At 49.8% G+C, this 22,226-nt stretch overlaps 1 protein-coding gene across 2 annotated transcripts in view; it reads right to left on the reverse strand.

Annotated features, from left to right (window-relative positions):
• NUSAP1 (nucleolar and spindle associated protein 1) overlaps nt 1-22,226 on the reverse strand; it is a 406,214-nt gene that overhangs the window by 293,350 nt on the left and 90,638 nt on the right. For both annotated transcript variants that reach the window (XM_085627119.1, XM_085627118.1), the window contains one exon: nt 15,990-16,076. In XM_085627119.1, coding sequence (XP_085483245.1) covers nt 15,990-16,076 — 87 coding nt within the window. The remainder of the gene's footprint in view (nt 1-15,989; nt 16,077-22,226) is intronic.

Genomic DNA, 22,226 nt, shown 5'->3' on the forward strand with positions numbered 1-22,226 from the left:
TGGCCACATGTCAGCCCCTAGTAAATGGTACACTCTGTACCCAGGGCCTGGTGACCAGAGAAGGACCTAAGGGCTGCAGCACTTATTGTGCCACCGTTAAAGGCCCTGTACTCTGACACACACATACACTTCCCTTGCAGGCGGAGTGTCTGGGTACAGAACAAAACAGAGTCGACATGGCACACATCCCTGTGTGCCATGCCCACAACACACAGTGCCCTGGCATACATCAGCCAACCCCCTCTAGCTAGATGCCCTATGCCAGTGGTGTGGGTACATGTGCATGAGCCATGTGCCCCTACAGTACCCAGGTCCATTCTAGGGCCCTGTAAGTGCAGTGCTGCCATTTAAGAGTATACGGTGCAGGGAGATCGTCAACACGAACTCCACAGCACCGTGATGGCTACACGGAAGCCAGTGTGAGATTTAATGTACAATGCAAGACAGAGGGCATCCTAGAGATACCCCCTTAACCTAACCTACAATCCACATCTTGTCTGTGGGGTTGCCTAGGCTGCCACACAGCAGACATGTTGCTGGATCCCTGGGTAGAGAGCCATCCGCTCTCCTGGGCCTGCAACAATGCACATCCTGGGCAAGGTGCTAGGTCGACTCACCCAGTATGGGCAGGGGAGGCTTCAAAGGCATGCCGCCTTTGTGAGCTTCTCTAGGCCACTTGCTGTACTCAGTAACTGGCCCCTACCGGTTGTGACCCCCACTTTGGCGGGAAGACTGGCCGGAAACCCCAAGGAAGGAAAGGGGGTGTGCCAGCCTCTGCCAACCCCACCCCTCAGGTGGGGGAGGCGAGGTGAAGCACATCTCCGGACTCTCGCCATCTTGAAGATGGGAAGCCCTGCCCAATCAAGACTAGGCTACTGCCCCCCTCCCAAAGGAGAGTGGCAGGATAGGAGGTGTACCATTGTCCCTGCCATTTACCTACCTGCAACGCCCCTAAATTTAGTATTTGGGGGCACCCTGAACCTTCCTTCCTGAGATCCAGATTCCAAAACAAGAAAGAAGAACAAGGACCAAGACGACCTGCCGTGCAGTTGCTAACAAGAGGAAGACACCAACTGATTTGGCCCCAGACCTACCGGCCTGTCGACCCTCAAACCTGCTCCTGCTAAACCCTGGCATCTCCAGTGGTCCGCAACCTCCAAAACCCGGAGGGCCTGACTGCCTTGTGACTCCAACTACCTGGGACTCACACGAGCAGTGGTACTGCTCAAAGCAAGTAACTGATCCCTGGCATCAGTCAGGAACCGCGAACACTGCACACTCTGCACCCACCAAACCTGGCCTATGCTGGAGTGAACAAAGACCACGAGGACATCAACCCGGCGACTGTGACCCGGAATCCAGCACCCAAGGACCGACCTCTATGCTCCCGACGACGCCTGCAGCCACAGAACCAGGGACCCCTCCAACCGCGACCAGCGGAGGGTAAGATTTCCCTACACCAAAAGGCACCCCTGCACCGAGCGCCCTGCGACCCTCTATGCCCAACTCTTGGGTGCCTACCTATCCTCCAACTACCCAACTTACCTCTCGAAGTGGTGGTTGCACCTGAAGAATCTTCGTCCCCGAGCTTGCAGCCTTTGTTCGTTCTTGAGCTGCTCCATTGAGCGCCAGACGGCTCAAAAGCACCCTGCACCCAGCCGCCCAAGTGGCCCTGGCAGTGTAACTTCTACTCCTACCTACTTCCCCATTTGCCAAGTGATCAGGAGCCCAGCTCCCACAGCCGCACAGCCTGCTAGCCAGCAGCAACCAACCAAAGGCCCCCCTGCCTCCCATAGGATTACAATGGGCCTAACTGACTCTGCACCCAGCTGCCCCTGTGCCGCTGAGGGTGTAACAACTGTACCTACCTGACCCTGGGAGACCCCCGAGTCTATGCCCATCACCTTAACTCTGCCAGTCGAGTACTTACCCAAATGCTGATAACTCACTTTTCTTCCATAGGGTAACATGGACTGGTTTCACTTGGAAATTCTTCTAAGTGTCGAGTTTTGAAACTTCATATTGATCTAAAATCAGCCGAATTACAAAAACGAATAGTTTCTTACCTGTCGGTGTAGTTTTGCAGCTTGAACATCTTTCTGGATTCACTATGCTGTGCATTATTCCGCGGTCTGGTGGTTGGGTCCGGAATCGTAGTCTTTCTTTTGTAGCCCAGGTGGGTGTCGACGTCCCACCATTTGGTGTACTTCTCGTGACGTCGGCATGCTTCCTGCGGAAGTCCCACCTTGGGGCGCCATCTTCGGGTTCTTTTTTCCCCTTTTTTTTTTTTTTTTTTTAACCCTAGGCGTTCTTTAGTATTTTCCTTTTTCAATGTATCCACTTTCAGTATTCTTTTGTTCTTTTACTCTCTGTCCTTCCACCTTCCTCTCCTGCCTCATCTTTCTGGCGGAGGTGGGTGGGTTCGTTAGTGAATCCAGAAAGATCTTCAAGCTGCAAAACTACACCGACAGGTAAGAATCTATTCGTTTTGCAGCGTGAATCTTTCTGGATTCCCTATGCTGTGCATAGACTTTGTAGCGGTTTGTCATCTTTGTGGCGGCTGGGTGGAAGATGGAGCGTTGGTCGTTGAATATATGTTGAAGCACCTTTTGCCCTACTTGTGCTTCCTTGTTCATTTGTATATCCACGCAGTAGTGCTTAGTGAACGTATGTACTGAAGCCCATGTTGCCGCCAGGCATATGTCTTGAATGGGTGTGTTTGCCAGAAAGGCTATCGTTGCGCCCTTCTTTCTTGTGAAGTGGGCCCGTGCCCCCTCCGTTAGGTCTTGCCCTGCCTGTTTGTGGCAGAATTGTATCGTTAGTGCGATCCATCGCGCGATGGTGCTTTTCGTTACTGGTCTACCCAGGAAGCTGGTTGCGAAGGACACAAAAAACTGCTTGGTTTTCCTGTGCTCCTTTGTTCTCTCGATGTAGTGCATCACCGCTCTTCTAGCGTCTAGAGTGTGTAGTGCCCTCTCTGCGCTTGTGACTGGGTTTTGAAAGAAACTAGGTATTTGTATAGTTTGGTTCATATGGAATGCTGACACGACCTTAGGCATGAAGTGTGGGTCAGTCCTCATTACGACTCCTGTCCTTGTGTATTTGGATGTAGGGCTCTTGCAGCGTTAACACTTACAGTTCGCTCACTCTACGCAGCGAGGTTATTGCTACCAGAAAGGCTGTTTTCATTGTCAGCATTTGTAGTGAGGCCTTGTGGATGGGCTCAAAATGCGCCTTCATAAGTTCCGTCAGGACTATATTGAGGTTCCATGCCGGCGGCGGAATCCTCTTTGGTGGCGCTATCCTTTTTGCCCCTTCCAGGAATCTCTTTACTACTCGTGACGTAAAGAAACTTTCTCCCGTCTCACATCGTGTGTAGGCCACAATCGCCGCTAGGTGGACTCTTAGCGAAGACAAACTTAGCTTGGCTTTTAGTAGATGCGTCAGGTATCTAAGCACCGTTGATTCCCTTGTCAGCTTATTTTGTAGTTTATTTTTTCTGCACCACAGTGTGAACCTCTTCCATTTTTCCCCATAGCATTTCCGTGTTGTCGGTCTCCTTGCCTCCCGGAGCACTCGCATAGTGCTTTGGGGTAGCTTAAGGTGTGCGAACTCTGTCTTCAGGAGCCATGCCGCCAGGCAGAGGCTCTCTGGCTCTGGGTGTAGAACTTCTCCGTTCTGCATGGAGTGTAAGTCTTTCCTTTTGGTGAACTTGTGTGGTGGCCCCTGTGCCATTTCCACTATTTGTGAGTACCATGCCTGTCTTGCCCACAGTGGTGCCACTAGGATCAGCGTCATGTTGCTGGTCCTGCATTTGTTGAGTACCCTGTGTATCAGTGGTATCGGTGGAAAAGCGTAGGCAAATGTTCTTGACCAACTTATCCATAGGGCATTCCCCTGGGATAGTTTTCCTGGTTGTCTGGATGCGAAGTTTTGGCATTTTGCATTCAGGTGTGTTGCAAACAGGTCTATTGTCGGTGTGCCCCACCTCTTGAATAGTTTTTGCGTTTACTGCTCATTGAGTTCCCACTCGTGGGATGCTGAAGTCTGCCTGCTGAGCCAGTCTGCTTCTACATTGTCCTTTCCCGGTAGGTGTATGGCCAGCAGGTTATTTTGAGTGTGATGGCCCATCTCCAAATTTCCTGTGCCAGGTTGGACAGGGGGGGGGAACGATTGTGTCCCTCCCTGCTTGTTTATGTAGAACATAGTTGTAGTATTGTCCGTTTGTATCAACACCCTTTGGTTGTACAGTTTTTTCTGGAAGGCCTTCAGTGCTAGCAGTACGGTCTTTAATTCCAGATAGTTGATGTGTCTGACCACATCTGCTGGAGTCCACAGACCCCTCACTCAGCTTGTTCATATGTGCTCCCCATGCTATCTGGGATGCATCTGTGGTGATGGTCACTGTTGGGCTTGGTGGTGTTAAGGGCTTGCATATTGTTATTTTCTTCTTGTTCCACCATGCTATCTCTTCTTGCACTGCGTGCGTTACAACCACTAGATCCTCCCAACTTCCGTTTGCTTGTGACCATTGCTCTTGCAGCCATTCCTGAAATGGTCTCATGTGTAGGCGCACATTGGGAACTAGGTGAATGCATGACGCCATCATCCCCATGATCTTGCTCGCTGTTCTCACTGTCAGAGCTCGCCCCTTCTGGTAGAGGCGCGTCTCCTTTAGCAGGACTAGTGTCCTTTTCTCGCTGGGCATCATCGTTCTCTTTACGGTGTTGATCTGCGCCCCCCAGGAAGATCTTCAATTGTTCTGGTTCCATTGATGATTTCCCCCAGTGTATTGAGAACCCCAGCTTTGTTAGTGTTCTTGTGACACGCTGTGCGTGTTCCACGCATTTTGCGCGTGAACTTGCCTTTATTAGCCAGTCGTCGAGGTAAGGATACACGTGAATCTCTTCCCTCCGCAGGTACGCTGCTACTGCTGCAAGGCATTTGGTGAGGACCCTTGGTGCGGACTTTAGACCAAATGCCAAGGTTGTGAATTGGTAGTGATCCTTGTTGATGGTGAACCTTAACAGATTCTTGTGCTGCCTGGTTATTGGGATGTGCAGGTAGGCATCTTTGAGATACGGTGGACATGAAGTCTCCGTCTCCCATTTGTGGGAGTAATTCTTGTAGGGATGTCATTTTGAATTTTTGCGTCCTTACGTACTTGTTTAGGAATCGTAGATCCAGGATGGGTCTTAGTGTTTCGTCCACCTTTGGTACCAGGAAGTAGTTTGAGTACACACCCTTGTTCCCTTTCTTTGAATGGTACTGGTTCTATGGCCTCCTTTTGGAGTAGCTGTAGTGCTTCCTCTACGAGTTGTGCTAGCTCTTGTCCAGAGTGTTCCCTTCGCTTTGGTTTTTTGTTTGGAGGTCTCCTTTCCAACTATGCAGTATCCGTACTGTATGATGTTGAGTATCCATTTGTCTGTTGTTATTTTTCTACATTCTTGGAGGAAAAATCTGAGTCTGCCGCCCACCGGTGTTGCATGCTCATAGGCGTTTGGTTCGTGTAACCCTCTTTTGTTGGTTCCTTTGTGCTCTACCCTTGGAGGGATGCTGTGGGTGAGCACTCTCCTCCGTGCGAAGTCACTTTGAGGCGGGTTGGTCTCCCCCCCCCTCTTCTTTGGCCTTGTCCGTTTCCCCTACTGCGAAAGGACTGGCCCCGAGGCTGGTACTGCCAGTTCGGTTTCTGCTGCCCCTGTTGCCCGTGACCCTCGCCTTGCTGGAATGTTTGATGTGACGTTCCCGGCTGGTTTCCTCCCCTTCCGTAAGGTCTCCGTGTCGGTGTACCTCTTCTCATCCCTCTGAATTGCAGGGCCCCCATGGACCTCGCCGTCTCATTCTCTTTTTTGAGTTGGGTGAGTTTCTCATCGAGTGGTGCCCCAAACAGCGTTTCTCCATTGAAAGGGGTGTTCAGGATGTTGTTCTGTACCTCTTGCTTGAATCCTGAAATTCTGAGCCAGGCCTGTCTCCTTTCAGTGATTCCTATTGCCATCAGTCTGCTTGATGTCTCTGCCCCGTCCAACGCTGTTTTGAGGCATGAATTTGCTATATTCTTCCCCTCTTCCACTAGATGCGAAGCTCTTTGTTGGTATTGCTCGGGGAGATGCTTGATTAGGTCCCCATTTCGTCCCAATGTTGGTACTGGTGCCTTTTCAGTAGTGCATTTGAGTTCGCTATGCGCCAGTGCATTGCCGCGTTTCTCTCTATTTTTCTACCAGTGAGGTCCATCTTTCTGCTCGCCTTGTCAGGAGATGGTCCAGAGGTTGCCAGAACATTGGCCCTTTTTCTGGCTGTAGATGCGATAATGGAGTCTGCTGTGACAGATCCCTTGATGTATGGAGGGTCCTGAGAGGAATGTTTATATTTTTTCCTCTGTTCTGGGTGTGATGGATCTGCATGTTGCAGGGTCCTTCAACGCCTCCTTCCCCTGGTTCGTGACACTCTGAAGCATGGGGAGGAACTGGCTCCTAGTTTTTATGGGGAGCAGTGTCAAGTAAAAAGTCCGCTTTCGGTTTTTCCTCCTCTAGTTTAACGCCAAAAGCTGCAGCCGAGCTCTTTACGACCATGTTGTAAGCCCCAATATCATCTGGCGGCGAAGGCCTCGAAGGATAAGTCTCCACGGGCTCTTCTGGATTTTTGGCATAGAAGTCCTGCCATTCCAGGTCTTGCGTCGTCGAGCCGTAGTTAGATTGCTGTTCCTCCTCTTCTTCTCCCTCATAGTAGAGATCATCTTCCTCTTCTTCGGGAGTTTGACTGCTCTTCGGTGTCGAACTCGTCCTGCTCTTCGACCTCGACGATAACAGTCGGTGGTTTCGTTGGGATTGTGAATTTCTTCATCTTCTCGTCGAACTCCTTCTTCCTTTGAAGGATGCTCTCCATCTCCGCCTCGAGCCTTCTCTTTTTCTTCTCCATTTCGGAGGCATGTTCGGCGTCTAGCGCTGGCCTTTTCGACGGAGCTTGCGTCGACGCGACCTTGTCCTTCGTCGTCGAACGCCCAACCTCGTGGGCCTGTTTCGACGAACTTTGTTTTTCGGCGGCCTTCGGCACCTGGGAGTCCTTCTCGAAGGATCCGCTGGGCCTTTCGTCCTTGGATCCACTCGCGGTCGTCGAAATTTTCGGCGCCGGTGTTCCTTTCGAGGACTTAGACTCTGGTTTGAGAGTCAGTCTTCGTTTTTCGGGGCGCTTTCGGGGTTTTTGTGCTCAACGTCTCTCCTACCTTGTCAGACATTTTCTTATCGGTCTCTGCGACCGTGAAGTCATCAGGTCCCTCAGCGACGTTATCTCCATCGTCGGTGGAGAGGCCCAGGTCGTACAGAGACAGGGCCTTACCCTTGCCTTCCATGTTGTAGTTGGCTCTCCTCGGCCTCTCTCTCACCCCGAGTGTCTTCGGTGTGACTGCGGAGCAGGCGTTGCAGTCTTTGCTCTCGTGGTCGACTGGCAGGCAAAGGTTGCAGACCGGATGTTGGTCCTTCTGGGCGTATTTGTGGTGGCAGTTACGGCAGAATTTAAAAGGTGTTTTGTCCATTCCTGCGCTCAGTGTCCCTGAGTGCGCATTCTCTGTTGGACGTCGAAGATCTCGAGGTTCTCCTCCTTCGTCGTCCCGGCTCGATGTTCTTCCTGTCTGTAGTCTCCTTTAATTTTCCTTCGATGAAACTCGTGCTCTTCTTCTTTCTTCGTTAAAAAACTCTGGAGCTTCTCGGTGACGATCCAGACCCAACGGCGGAAAAAAAAAAATCTGAAGATGGCGCCCCAAGGTGGGACTTCCGCAGGAAGCATGCCGACGTCACGAGAAGTACACCAAATGGTGGGACGTCGACGCCCACCTGGGCTACAAAAAAAAAATATAAAAAATAAAAAAGAAGACTACGATTCCGGACCCAACCACCAGACCGCGGAATAATGCACAGCATAGTGAAGCCAGAAAGATTCACGCTGCAAAACTAATTTACTCACCTGCCATCAGGAGAGATCCCAGTGCTGGATCTTCGTGCCCAGCACGGACCCTGAAGAGTAATTACAACCGTACTTACCTATAACTTGATTTTCCTCCATAGGATAACATTGCCTGGTTTTTGGCAGAAATTCTACTAAGTGTCGATTTTGCAAACGTACAAATATTCGTTAAAAATCGCCTTTATAACAAAAACACATTTTTTCAACTGTTTACAGGAGATGCCCCAGTGCAGGATCCAACACTGAGTTAGAAAAAGTAACAATAACCCCACATACCTGCTAATTGAATTTCCTCCCATAGGATAACATTGGTGATTCTATGTGAAAAAGTTTTTAAGTGTCAACTTTTAAAATACAAGAATATTCCTTAAAAATCACAACTGTAACCAAAACGTTTTTACTCAACTGTTTACAGGAGATGTCCCAGGACTGAATCTAGGATCCAGTCCTGTGGTTAGAAAAGTAATCCAAAAAGTAATCAATTACATTTAACTAGAAATTCACATTGAGCTCAATGTTGTATTGTGTTTGAAATTGTGTTGCCTATTGCAACAACTGTATCTATTGCATTTAAAAGTCTATTTCCTATTGAAAAGTATTTATCTAAAGCATCTCATTCTGAGAAAGTATATTTTGATACCTATTGTTGGTTCTAAAATAACACGATATATTTTGATACAAAACCATTGGCCTAGAGTTCAGTTCTTGAGTGTGTGAGACCATTTGCTGACTGAGTGTGTACAACAAATGCTTTATACTGTCCTCTGATACTGCCTTACTGCTCGACCAAGCTACCACTTTAGAGAGTAAGGTTACATCTAACTTTAGCCTCTGCCAAACCTCTGGGGACTGTGGACTCTGTGCACACTGTAAATATTTAAGAACAGTATATACAGAGCCACTTGCTTACAATGACCACACGATATGGGGCAACATCCTGGGAGGATGAAGCTCGAGGAGAAGAAAGCTCTCACTTCGGAGAAGTGTCAAGGCCACTAGCCTCACATAGACCTTCAAATTCGTCCACGGAGTCCTGTATCACCCCTTCCCCCTACTGTTGCTGGGACTCATCCTCCTCCAGCAGTCTTTGCGCTTTACTCCTGGAACGCTGCTTGCGGACCGGCGGCGCCAGTGACAACAGCACCAATGGAGGACCTTCTGAGGTGGGCAACAGCGCCGTTCGAATCTGGGTCAACGCCGGCTCAAAAGAAGATCGCGCCAGTGATTGAAGTATCAGAGTCGAAAACCTCGGCGCCGGAAACTGCCAAGATGGAGCCGTTGGAATACAAGGCACGAAAGGTGCCTGGGCACATTGTTGAGGGATGCCCAAGTTAAAGGCATGCGGACCCACGGAGCCAGAAGGCGCACCGGTAGGGTAAGATGCCCTGGCAAACATGCCATACGTCGCATTAAGGAAATACGATGGATCCCACCTTGGCCCTGGAAAAGGAGGATAAGGATCCAAACTCCCCTGATCTTGATCCATCCAAGGCCATACAGGAGGCTGGAGTTGCGGAGTCGGAGACATCAGCGCCCGCACAGGCGAAGCCAGAGGTGTTGGAGATGACTCCCTGGGAGCCGGAGGACTCCTGGGCGCCGGACAATCTCTGGGCTTCGGAGAATCCATGGGAGTCGCCGAATCCACCGGAGATGGACAGTGAACTGGAGTCGCCTGTAGAGAAGGCGACGGAGAGACAAAGTTTTTCGCGACGCCGCTTTATAGGAGAGACTGATCTTGAAGCCCTACCCGTCGAAGAACGATGTCGAGAACCAGACCAGGTCCTCTTTGACTTCTAATGCTTCTTCAAATTCGAAGAATGCGAGGTGGCTGACTTTGAACGCTTACGATCCCCTCTTCTCTTTTTTCACCTTCACCACGAAGAGTTTGCCTTCACGTTCTTTTAACGTCTTCGGGTTCATCTTCAGACAGCTCGAACACCTTTCGACGTCATGGTCGGAAGAAAGGCACCAAAGACAGTCATCATGTGGGTCCATCATAGACCTATGACCCCCACACACCCTGCAGGGCTTGAAACCCAACCTCTTCGTAGTAGCCATCCCAATTGCAACACGAAGAAGATACAAACTTAGAACAGAGAAACAGTCTCCGAAAATAACCGATATGCGTAGACGGTGAGAAAACAAGCATTTACAATGCAACGGTCTCGGCATTGTTAAAGTTAGAGCTATTAGCATTGCTCATGACATTTTGTTTATATTTTTAAAACATTTAAAGAAACGGCATTGTTATTTACAATGTCAATAGCTTAATCACTCTCAAAACCGAGATTTATTATGCAAGCATTATTTGGGAAGTTTGGCAAATCCATAATTATGAGGAAAACGCTGCAGCATCGCAAAATGCCAGTGGCCCAGACTAATATGCATGGTTAGTATTTGGATCCCATGCCCATTCCTTCTTTGTCCTCTCTGCTGAAACTGCTGTCTGAAGTGTCAAATTTTATTAATACTAAACAAAAATCGCACTACCGTGCCAGGGCCAGACTTGGCGTTGATAATGTTTGTTTGAAAAGGGAACTTTGAAAGGATACGAACTTGACCAATTCTGGTTTCAAAATATAAGAGAACACTGTAGAGGCATGCGTCTACCGACTGTTATATATAATTTGGGATATATTTCTTAATCTGTCGAGTTCAGCCACTGCATGATTATATTGTTGTCTCTTTTTGAAACTCAGGAGCAGTAACATTGTCGTGGTGTCACTAGGGCTTCAAGTGGATGCTTTTTCAATATTTTATACAAGCCACAGTTACTGCTAATTTATCTTATGCAACTAACAACGATTGACAAAGCCAATAGTCCTAACTTGTTGTAGGTATCATGTTCCTTGTTGTATCATTATGCCTGGATGCAATGACAAAAGAGACAGCAAAATACAAGTCGTATAGACCCCGCGCAACACCGCCCCCCACCCATTTTTTTGTATCCCACTTAAAGCCCTGGGTAGGATACTCAACAACAGGGCCGAACTGGAACCCCAAAGTAGGCCTGGCAATTATGTCGGACCAGCTGGAGGGTCATGGGGGAGGTTAACTGTGAAGCACTTTTGCTTCAGGAAACGCCCGATGCCCGGGCAAGTCAGCCCGGCCCTGCTCAACAACCCCGTTCTCTCCCGCATTTACCTGTGATCAGGCGCGCAACACCCATTGAACTCAAAGGGCTTCAGCCCCCCCCCCCCCCCGTCGTGTGTGGCAGCCCGGGATGAGACCGCTTCCTGGGCAGACACAAAGCCGCGCCTGAGCACTTCACAGGTCTTTAAAAAGACCATTTGCATGTTAATGAGGCCTCGCTGTTGGTTCACCCCTTCTAAGAACCCCCGCAGCTCCACTCTGCCTAGATTCAGCTCCCCCACCCCCGAAATCAGCACCACTCTGCCTACTGTTTAAAGATTCAGCCCCCCCCCCCCCCGAAGTTTTTGCTTATCCCCCCCTCGAACATTAACTAGCAAGTGATTTCACTGGTCGCTTTTTCACAAGCTCTGAACTTTGGCAGTGATGTTTCCCCTTGATAGAGAAGTTTCAGTTTCTGTATTTGGATTCCATGCCCATTCCTTCTTTGTCCTCTCTGCTGAAACTGCTGTCTGAAGTGTCAAATTTTATTAATACTAAACAAAAATCGCACTACCGTGCCAGGGCCAGACTTGGCGTTGATAATGATTGTTTGAAAAGGGAACTTTGAAAGGATACGAACTTGACCAATTCTGGTTTCAAAATATAAGAGAACACTGTAGAGGCATGCGTCTACCGACTGTTATATATAATTTGGGATATATTTCTTAATCTGTCGAGTTCAGCCACTGCATGATTATATTGTTGTCTCTTTTTGAAACTCAGGAGCATTTACATTGTCGTGGTGTCACTAGGGCTTCAAGTGGATGCTTTTTCAATATTATATACAAGCCACAGTTTCTCGTCTCAGATGCCCTTTGTGCACACGGCGGGGATCTAAAGGCAGTTCGGTTCTAAATACCCAGCGTCACTAGGGCAAGTTCTCACCGCTTTTGGCCGTCCTTTTTGAGGTTAAATTTCTGAGGACTCGTCCGTCTGGTTTTCGAGGCCGCCCCGTTGCACTGTAGGATGTGGATCTCCTTGTAATTTCAGGGCTCACATCTCCTCGTGTTTCATAGGCATTTTTCCAATGGCTGTGTCCGGAATTCCCCCAGGTTCTGGGTTGAAATTGCGTTGCTTCTGTGTCCTTTGCCTGTTGCCTCGCAGGGCCCCTCGAAGCAGCCCTTTCTAGCGCCTTTGCGCGAAGGGAGGCAGGCCTGCCCCGGGGAGTGACACTGGACACCCGCGAGAAGGCGAGAGGAAGGAAAACAACCCTGTGCGCAGCTCTCCCGGGCAGCGAAGAGCAAAGTTCAGACCAGGCCCCCCTCCCGCGAGTCAGAGGGCAGGGTGTGTGAAGGGCGGGAGAAAAGGCATACAAGAGAACCTCTGAAGAACGAGCAGAGGGACTGGGCAGTGTGCAGGGAGACCACTCTCACCGGTGGGGGGTTGGAGGGAGTGGAATGTGACAGTACAGATATTTAATTCTTGGATTTTGTTTGTGTTCTGGAATTGAAAAGACGGCCGGGGAACTGTGGAGAATGCAAACAAGCACACCACTGCCTTTCTCCGAGGCGAAGCAGAAATGCCTCGGAGAAAGGCAGCGGAGCTTTCGGATTCGGGGGCGTGTTTTGCTGTTGTCTCCTCCTTGAGACTTCTCGCAAAAAACACGCCCCCGATCCGAAAAGGACGGGGCCTAAATGGAGTGACTGACCTCTTCTCCAGTGGCTGGCCAGCATTTACGAGGCCAGCCAATGGAGAACAGGGGAGAAGAGGGGCTGGTTCAAGCCCCTCTTCTCCAAGTCATTAAATCTCCGACTTCCGGTTCTGCCTTTCGGCAGACCGGTAATCCTCGACCTAAAAAGGGAACTGACGTCATCACGCCAACGAGGTCTTCTTATGGCTCCGATGACGCCATACGGTGTCGCGAGCAGAGCCGTGCTATTATGACATCGATGTTGGAGAGCTAAGAAAAGAATTTTCGTGGAATGCTGGTGCAGGGGTAATTCAAAAGGTGAGGAATCCACAAGCAGATGTATCCATCAGAAAGTGCTAGCTAGCATGGCACCCACGCAGGGTACCATGTCGACTTTGCTGTTTTTCCTCTCACAAGAGCCTGCAAGCTGCAAGGGCAGTGGCATGGTCCCAGAGAGGGGGCTACCAGGGGGCCCTCATCAGCTCCTAGGCCCTATGTATCCACTTACTAGGGACTTACAAGGGAAGAGAAGAAGCACTGGCACAGGGGACCTGGATGGCAGGGACCCAGTGCACTATAATTGAAACCACATCAAAACCAAGCAAAAAGTGGGGGCTAATCATGCATAAAGAGGCACTTTCTCACAATAGACATCTTGTTTTATGGTGTGGAAGGATTTTATGTTGACTTTTGCCGATTAGAAATATCTTCTTTTCTAAGCTTACGAGAGAGCTCAGATTACTATTTTTGCTCTCTAGAAAGCCTGTGGTGAGGCTTTTTAGAAACCCACTTGGGGCGTCTTGTTCCATCCTATGTTTGGACGGATGACCTTCTGATCAGTCTCTTTTGTGAGGCTACTTGGTAGACACTGATGTGCACTATCATACACAGAAGCTAGATTTCCTTGGCTTTGACATTCTGAAGCCAAATTAAAAGTCAGCCCTCTCTGTTTTTGAAGGGCTTTGAAGAAAAGGTGTGGCATTTTGCAGTCCTTGACCTTGTGAAAAGGTTATATGCAGTAGATTAAATCCCTGTAGGGGTCCTGTGGATGCAGTCTCATCGTCCCGCAAGTACCACAAGACCCAGTGGATGCAGTCTCATCTTCCCGCAAGTACCACAAGGCCTGAAGAGGACTTTTATGCCTTACAGATTTCTGACATATTTAGTCAGATTTGAGTCAATAGAAGTTAAATTGACTTCCAACAGAGTAATTCTGGTGACGATCGAAGAAGTTGAGGATTTAAGATGTTTCTAAAGTAAGCTGAACAGAACTAAGACTCCCATAACAAAATGTGCAGAAGATAGTCTATATATAACATTGTACTGCTTTCCACTTATATTGTGGGACTCCCACTATGGCAATGGGGAATGATTCAAGCATGTGAATCTGAAAAAGATCCAATACTGGAGAAGAGCCAAAAAAAAATTAAAAAAAGGAGAAACAAAAGATAAAGTAAAGTCCAGCAGCTTTCACAAAGTTGCTTGAAAGTCTGTTGTGTCGTTCCTATAAAACCTATATAGGATCTGCAAGTGTCGACAACATATATTGGTGTCAGACTGATTCTAAACACCCCCACAGAGTATGTTAGCCTGTGTACCAGCCAGCTCACAGTGCCACTAGAAACTTCTCTTACAAAGGAGAGAATAGTTCTTGGCAACTATCGAACACAACAACTCTGATCCCCTCAGGACCGTGGAAACAGTGTCCTACTTTTTTCTCAGTCACTCGTGCTCACTTAGTCTCAGAGATGCACAGAATAAACGGTAGGGACGTTTTCAATAAGTATTTATTGAGCAGTCGTTATTCTAGTGTAAAATAGGTGTGCTGCAAAAATCATTAGACAGTAACAGATATAGATGATTAGAAGCACTAGGAAAGTAAAAGGATGGTAGAGTCCTACCAACTTGCTATAACCATGAATACAGGCAAGTATATAAAATACATGACGATAAAAAGCGTACTCCTATGATGCTACCCTAACTAGATGTACCCAAGTGTACCTAGCATGTATGTAGGTGTTAAGCTAAGATTCCCTCTAGGATAAAGTCAACTCCCATTACCTGAAGTGAGGAACTGTGGGACCCTGTCCTGGTCTCTGGTTGGACACCCCGCAAGGGATGTCAGACCACTGCGAGCTGGAGTATCTGCATGCAGGGGCTTCAGCGTCTCACGTCATTGTGTCGGCAAGGAAGTCCTTATCTCCTCTTCCTATCTCAGCAAGATGTGATGTTTATATACTCTGAGGTATCCCCCGGGGTTCTACCTTGCGGTGCCACTGTCGGACTTCGCATGACGTCGGAAATTAACCTTGTACATAGTTATGCAGGAGATGGTAGTCCTGCTGAGTTTCCAAGAATCTAAGGATTCTCATGCATAATAAACGAGGCTATTGTTCAGGGAAAACCCCACGTTCTGTAGGCAGTACTGAAACTAGGTAAAGGGTCAGTCCTAGCAGCCCGTTATGCATGTAGTGTAGGGACGAGAATATAGGTGAACGGTTGTGATGTTACCCAGGTCTATATTGGGGTAACTATATGGAGTGTAACAAGTCCTATGTAGCACGGATCCCCAATTACAGACATCAACCAATGTATACCAACCACAAAGGCTAACCAGTACCAAAAACAACAAAAGGGCATGTTTGAGAACTGGGAATTTAAGAATCCACATTCCTTAATGGGATCTGGCACTCAGCAAGGAAATCAACTGGCAAGTGAAATTGTTCTGGTCGCATAACCTTGTCACGGAAGGAAAAACAACCTTAGTTGGAGTTTGCATCTTTTAGCAGAGGCAAAAGACTTGAAAATAGGAAGCATACAGATGAGGACGACAAATGTGCTGCAGTTTCCAAATGTGAAATCTATTATGCAAAATTACGCTTCACCAGTTTTGACCAACAGGACCTTACTCCACAGACACTAAGTTGCAGTTGTTAACCATGGTGTATATATAGTCGCCTCTAACAGAAGTTGTAAATGATTCCTAGTGTGCCTGACATTCTTCAGTACACTTGCACTTCAGCTTGTAATGATCAACACACACAGTTCACTGACCCTAAAAGGGAAGGGGAATGTGACAAATCGAAAACCTTTGATTTGTTTGTACAAAAATCTATTGCATCAACCAAGTTGCAATTCCTAGAAAATGCATTAAAAGTCATTTTTTATTACGTTCCTTTAAGCAACCATAAATATGATTTGGATTATTATTCTGTGGCTCAATCATATTAGCACTTTCATTCTTTAAGTACACTATACCAAACAAACATACTTGGTGTTGTGGGTTTTGTCCCAGAACTCCCCAATTTCAGGTGACGTCCAACGAGCCTTGGTTGTTTTCCACCGGGAGTCAATGTATCTAGAAAAAGTCATTATGAAGAGCAAACTATTAATACAAGTAATGGTTTCAGGTTGCCCTTCAAAACAGGATGCTGCACATACAATAATCAATTAACCTTCAAGGTTACAAGTGTAGATTATGTGGGCATTAAAACCTGTTTTTTATTGTGAGAAAGAGCCTTTTTTGCTTGGTCAGCCCCATTTTTCATGAATTGATGCTGCAGGTTTTAGACCCTGTGTACTGGGGCATTGTGGTCCCCTTCCCAGTATATGCACTATGACCTCAAAAACATGGTAACATTGGCCGAATCCTAATTAGCATACCTACCTTCACAGGAAAGCCATAGCTGGTGCGGGATATACGCCAATGGAATGATAAAGATTAATATCACTTGTGGACTGCAGCACACATTGTGCCATCCACAAGGCATACAAAGGAAATATTGCATCAGGACTACCTGGGTAGCCAGACTCCTGCATCTTTTAAGCATGCAGAATGAAATGCATTTAAACAGAGTCCAAGCTTGTATTGGTATGTATGCTGAAGATAGATTGCAACATCCATAGGTTACCAGCAGTTGACCGAAGTTCTGTTATGCAGATTTGTAGAACTCATTATCACCCGGGGAGCATATCTTGGCGCTGAGCAGGTGTGAACCTAGCTAAACATAGGGCATAGTGGGGCTACTTGAAAAGCGGAATACATGAAGCGAAGAGGAGACTCTTTGTGTAGTGGCAGTTCATTCCACGATTTAGGAGCGATGTAGGAGACGGCTTGACTGCTGGATGCATGGGATGTGTGCAATTAGGAGTCCAAACAAGCGAATTATCTGGGAGGTTTGTGAAAACAGATGCAATTGTTGAGGTATGCTACACCAGTGTTATGTAGTACCTTGGAAGTGCAGGTGAGGAGTTTGGATTGCGCTTGTGTGCATAGCCAGTGGAGCTCCTTAAACTGTGGTGTGATGTAAGTGCAGCGTGGGAGGTTGAGAGTGATTCTGGCAGCAGAGTTCTTAATGCTCTGCAGCCTTCTGTTTTTTGTGGATACCGACAAAGTGTTTCAGTAGTCCCCCTTTCTTGTGACAAGGGCGTGCGTGACTGTTTTGCAGGTGATGATTAGGAGCCATTTGAAAATCTTCCTCAGCATCTTCAGAGTACGGAAGCATGAGGCGGTGATGGCATTCACGTCAAGTTCGCAACTGACAATAATGATCCGTAGGTTCTTGGTGGGGTGGGAATTGGTCCTAGCTCTGTTGGCCACCAGGTGGAGTCCCACGGTAAAGTGCTCTTCCCGAAGATCACGATTTCAGTCTTATCAGTGTTCAGCTTTAGACAGCTGGTCATCATCCAGTGGGCGATTTCTAGCTCCGATCACACAGGTAACCATAAACATGCTATATCCAGGAAAAACACAAAGAAATGGAGGATAAACGAAGGGAGATAAATGTCAATTGCTATTAAAACAAGGATTACCACAGCCAATTTGTCTTCTTTGTTTGTAGTGAAAACCTATTTTCACTGGTGACCGCTCAGCCCTCCACAGGGCTTGGTCGCCCCACTCACTCCTGCCGCTCCTGCCTGCCTCTGCCGCCTCCTGCTTGCAGATTCCTTCGCTCGCTGCCCGCTGCTCCTGGGAATTTCCCGCTGCTCCTGGGAATTTCCCACTGCCTGCTGCTTCTTGGAATTTCCTGCCGCTGTCTCCCTGCGGCCCCGCCCCCCTGTGATTCCATTCGCCGCCCCGCTCTTGCCACCCAGCTGCTCCTCCCTCCCGGCTCCTTACTTATAACGCCCCCAGAGCGACCGCGCAGCAGACGAGCGCAGCGGGAGTGCCGATTGAGCGCCGAAGGTGCGCCAAAGGTAAGCCCGTCTGCGCCCGTCCGCGCCTGGACCGCGCCCAGCGCCAGACCCCCTGGTCCTCGCCCTCGCCAGCACACCCTGCACATCTACGACGCCAAAACCCTCCACGCACTCTATGCCGGCCGAAACACCGCCTGCTACCGAGCCACCCCGAGACGCACCCATGGACCCTTCACCTGCCTGACCTGCCGCTTCACCAGCCTCCGACCTAACACCGCACCTGCTAAACCGAGCCCCAGCAACAAACACCTGATGTGCATCCTGCTCAACACCCGCTCCGTTCACAGGCATGCCGTCGAACTCTGGAACCTCCTCGACTCAACAGCACCAGACATCGCCTTCCTGACGGAAACCTGGATGAACGCCTCCTCAGCGCCCGACGTCGCCATCGCCGTCCCGGAAGGCTACAAAATCACCAGGAAGGACCGCGTCAACCAGACAGGAGGAGGCATCGCCATCATCCACAAGAACACCATCCGCATCACGACCAACTCCGATGACACCTTCACCTCCGCCGAACACCTCCACTTCCAGATACACACCGACCCCAAGACCACGCTCAGAGGCACCCTCGTCTACAGACCACCGGGACCACGCACACAGTTCAGCGAAGACATCACAGACTTCATCAGCCCGCACGCCATCAATTCCACCGACTACATCCTCCTGGGGGACCTCAACTTCCACCTGGAGGACAACAAGGACCGCAACACCACTGCTCTGCTGGACAACCTGGCCAACCTCGGACTCAAGCAACTGGTAACCACCCCCACCCACTACGCCGGCCACACGCTTGACCCAGTCTTCTCATCCAGCAAATAAGTCACCTTCAGCCACTCCACCAATCTCCAGTGGACTGACCACAGCTGCGTCCACTTCAGCTTCAGTAAAACGACTACCCACCACCACCCTCAACAAGCCCCCCGCAGGAGCTGGAACAAGATCACCGGCGACCAGCTCACCACCTTCCTCAGCCAGAACCCCCCCACCAGCTCAACGGACCCCAACGAAGCCACCAACAACCTCACACAGTGGATCACCAACTGCGCAGACGCCCTCGCACCACTGAAGAACCCCCCCCAGCAGACGCGGCAGCAAGAAAGCCTCCTGGTTCACCGACGAGCTCATCACCTCCAAGAAGAACTGCCGCTCCCTGGAGAACACCTGGCGCACCAACCAGACCACAGACAACATGACGGCCCTCAAACACGCCACCCGCAAACACCACCAACTGATCCGCGCCACAAAGAAGACAGCCTTCAAGGAACGACTGGACAACAACACCCACAACAGCAAGGAACTCTTCAGCATCGTCAAAGAGCTCTCCAACCCCGACGCCGGAAACAATGACATCACTCCCTCGCAAGACCTCTGCGACTCCCTCGCAGCCTTCTTCCACAACAAGATCGTCAACATTCACAACAGCTTCGGCCCACCAACCACGAACCCCACCACCGAACCGATGCCCCCCCACCGCCACCCTCCGCACCTGGACCCCAGTCAGCACCGAAGACACAACACGCACAATGAACACCATCCACTCCGGATCCCCTACGGACCCCTGCCCACACCACATCTTCAACACGGCCAACCACATCATCGCACCCCACCTCCGCGACATCAACGCCTCCTTCAACACCGCCACCTTCCCGGAGTGCTGGAAACACGCCAAGATCAGTGCCCTGCTGAAGAAACCAACTGCAGACCCCTCCGACCTCAAGAACTACCGCCCCATCTCGCTCCTCCCGTTTCCTGCCAAAGTCATCGAGAAGACCGTCAACAGACAGCTAGCCGCCTTCCTCGAGACCAACGGATCCCTCGACAACTCGCAATCCGGCTTCCGAGCCAACCACAGCACGGAGACCGCCCTCATCGCAGCCACAGACGACATCAGATCCCTAATGGACAACGGGGAAACTGCGGCCCTCATCCTCCTGGACCTCTCCGCAGCGTTCGACACCGTCTGCCACCGCACCCAGGTACAGCGCCTGAACAACACCGGCATCCAGGAGAAGGCCCTGGAGTGGATCACCTCATTCCTCGCCGGAAGAACCCAGAGAGTCCGCCTCTCCCCGTTCCGGTCAGCGGCCACCGAAGTCATCTGCGGCGTTCCACAAGGGTCATCGCTCAGCCCCACCCTCTTCAACGTCTACATGAGCCCCCTCGCAACCATCGCACGTCAACACAACCTCAAGATCATCACCTACGCCAACGACACCCAGCTGATCCTCTCCCTCACCAGCGACCCGGACGCCGCCAGAGCCAGCCTACAAGAAGGGATGAAAGACGTCGCCGAATGGATGAAGAACAGCCGCCTGAAACTGAACTCAGACAAGACAGAGGTCCTCATCCTGGGATCATCACCCTCCGCCTGGGACGACTCCTGGTGGCCCCCCGCCCTGGGAGCCCCCCCCAAGCCAACGGACCACGCACGCAACCTAGGCTTCATCCTGGAATCCTCCCTCTCGATGACCAGACAAGTCAACGCCGTCTCGTCTTCATGCTTCAACACCCTGCGCATGCTTCGAAAGATCTTCCGGTGGATCCCCACCGAGACCAGGAAGACGGTCACACAGGCCCTCGTCACCAGTCGGCTGGACTACGGGAACGCCCTCTACGCCGGCACCGCCGCCAAACTCCAGAAGAAACTCCAACGGATCCAGAACGCCTCAGCACGACTCATCCTGGACATCCCCCGACACAGCCACATCTCCGGACACCTGAGAGACCTGCACTGGCTCCCCGTCAACAAAAGAACCACGTTCCGACTCCTCACCCACAAGGCCCTCCACGACCTGGGCCCCAAGTTCCTCAACAGCCGCCTGACCTTCCACAAGCCCACCCGCCAGCTCCGCTCCGCCAGCCTCGCTCTTGCCACCGTCCCCCGCATCCGCAGAGCCACTGCCGGAGGAAAATCCTTCTCCTACCTGGCAGCCAAGACATGGAACTCCCTCCCCATCCACCTCCGGACAACGCAAGACCATCTCGCCTTCAGGAAGCAACTCAAGACCTGGCTGTTCGAGCAGTAGCGTTCCCCCCCTGCCCAGCGCCTTGAGACCCTCCGGGTGAGCAGTGCACTATACAAATGCCTATGATTGATGGATTGATATGCAATTCAGTTTTAAGACATCTTGTCTCCAAAATGTGGAGGACTATTTTTATAAATGACATTGGTATGGTGTAGTGGCGGATTTATGTTTATTATAATTGTGACTTATTTTTCTGTTGGCCACACAGTGATCCTAATCTTACTAGTACAATACCAGCGAATCATACCATGGATAGTATACCTTTGATAACACAGCACTTTTAGGCAGTTGTACATGCCAGTGAGAGGACACAATTACCATAGCCTTAACTCCCCTCTTAATCGCCACATCAGTTTGATGGACACTGGTGGGCAGTGCCAAAAGAACAAGTTACTTACCTTCGGTAACGATATATGTGTAAGAGACATAGATTAGTTATAGATTCCTCACCTTAGAATTAGCCCCAGGCGTCAGACTGGATCCGGAGAATTTTTCTTCAGCAGTACCACTGCGCGTCGATAGGTGGCGTTGGTCGAATCAGTGTTAGTCTTTGGCATCGTGGTCGCCGGAATTACATTGCGGGATCTACTTAGACGACCCCCTCGTGCACAGATGTTAGCTCATTACAAAACATTCCTCGCCAGAAGCACAGAGCCATTCAAGCCACTAACCACTGGTGCACAAAACTAGGGCCATGAAAGGGAGTCACTTACCCTAGAAGTTTGTTCGCAGAACGGGGAGGATGGGTGGGGCAGTGAGGAATCCATAACTAATCTAGGTCACATACACATACATCAATACCGAAGGTAAGTAACTTATTCATCTGAAAGAGACAGTTATGGATTCCTCACCTTAGAATAGATACACCAGCAATACCAACCCCGGAGGTGGGTCTGCAAATTAATTTCACACCAGAAAGTCGTGTAGAACTGAACAGCCAAAGAAGCAGTCTCTCCGGACTTGGCTGTCCAAGCAGTAGTGTTTGGTAAATGTGTGCTGTGAAGACTACGTAACTGCCTGGCAGATGTCAAGAAAGGAGACTCCACGTCCCTAAGCAGTAGTGGCTGCCGTCGCCCTGGTGGAATGGGCACGCAGCCCCACTGGAGGTTCCTTTTTCGCTAAGGAGTAGCAGATTTTGAAGCAAAGGACGACCCATCATGAGATGGTCAGTTTTTGCACAGTCCGACCTTTCTTGGCGCCCACATAGCCAAGAAAGAGCTGGTCATCCACCTGGAATTGCTTTGTGCGATCCAGTTAGAACGAAAGGGCACGTTTTGGATCCA

The sequence above is a fragment of the Triturus cristatus genome, chromosome 9 (genome assembly GCF_964204655.1).
Source record: "Triturus cristatus chromosome 9, aTriCri1.1, whole genome shotgun sequence".
Taxonomy (NCBI): domain Eukaryota; kingdom Metazoa; phylum Chordata; class Amphibia; order Caudata; family Salamandridae; genus Triturus; species Triturus cristatus.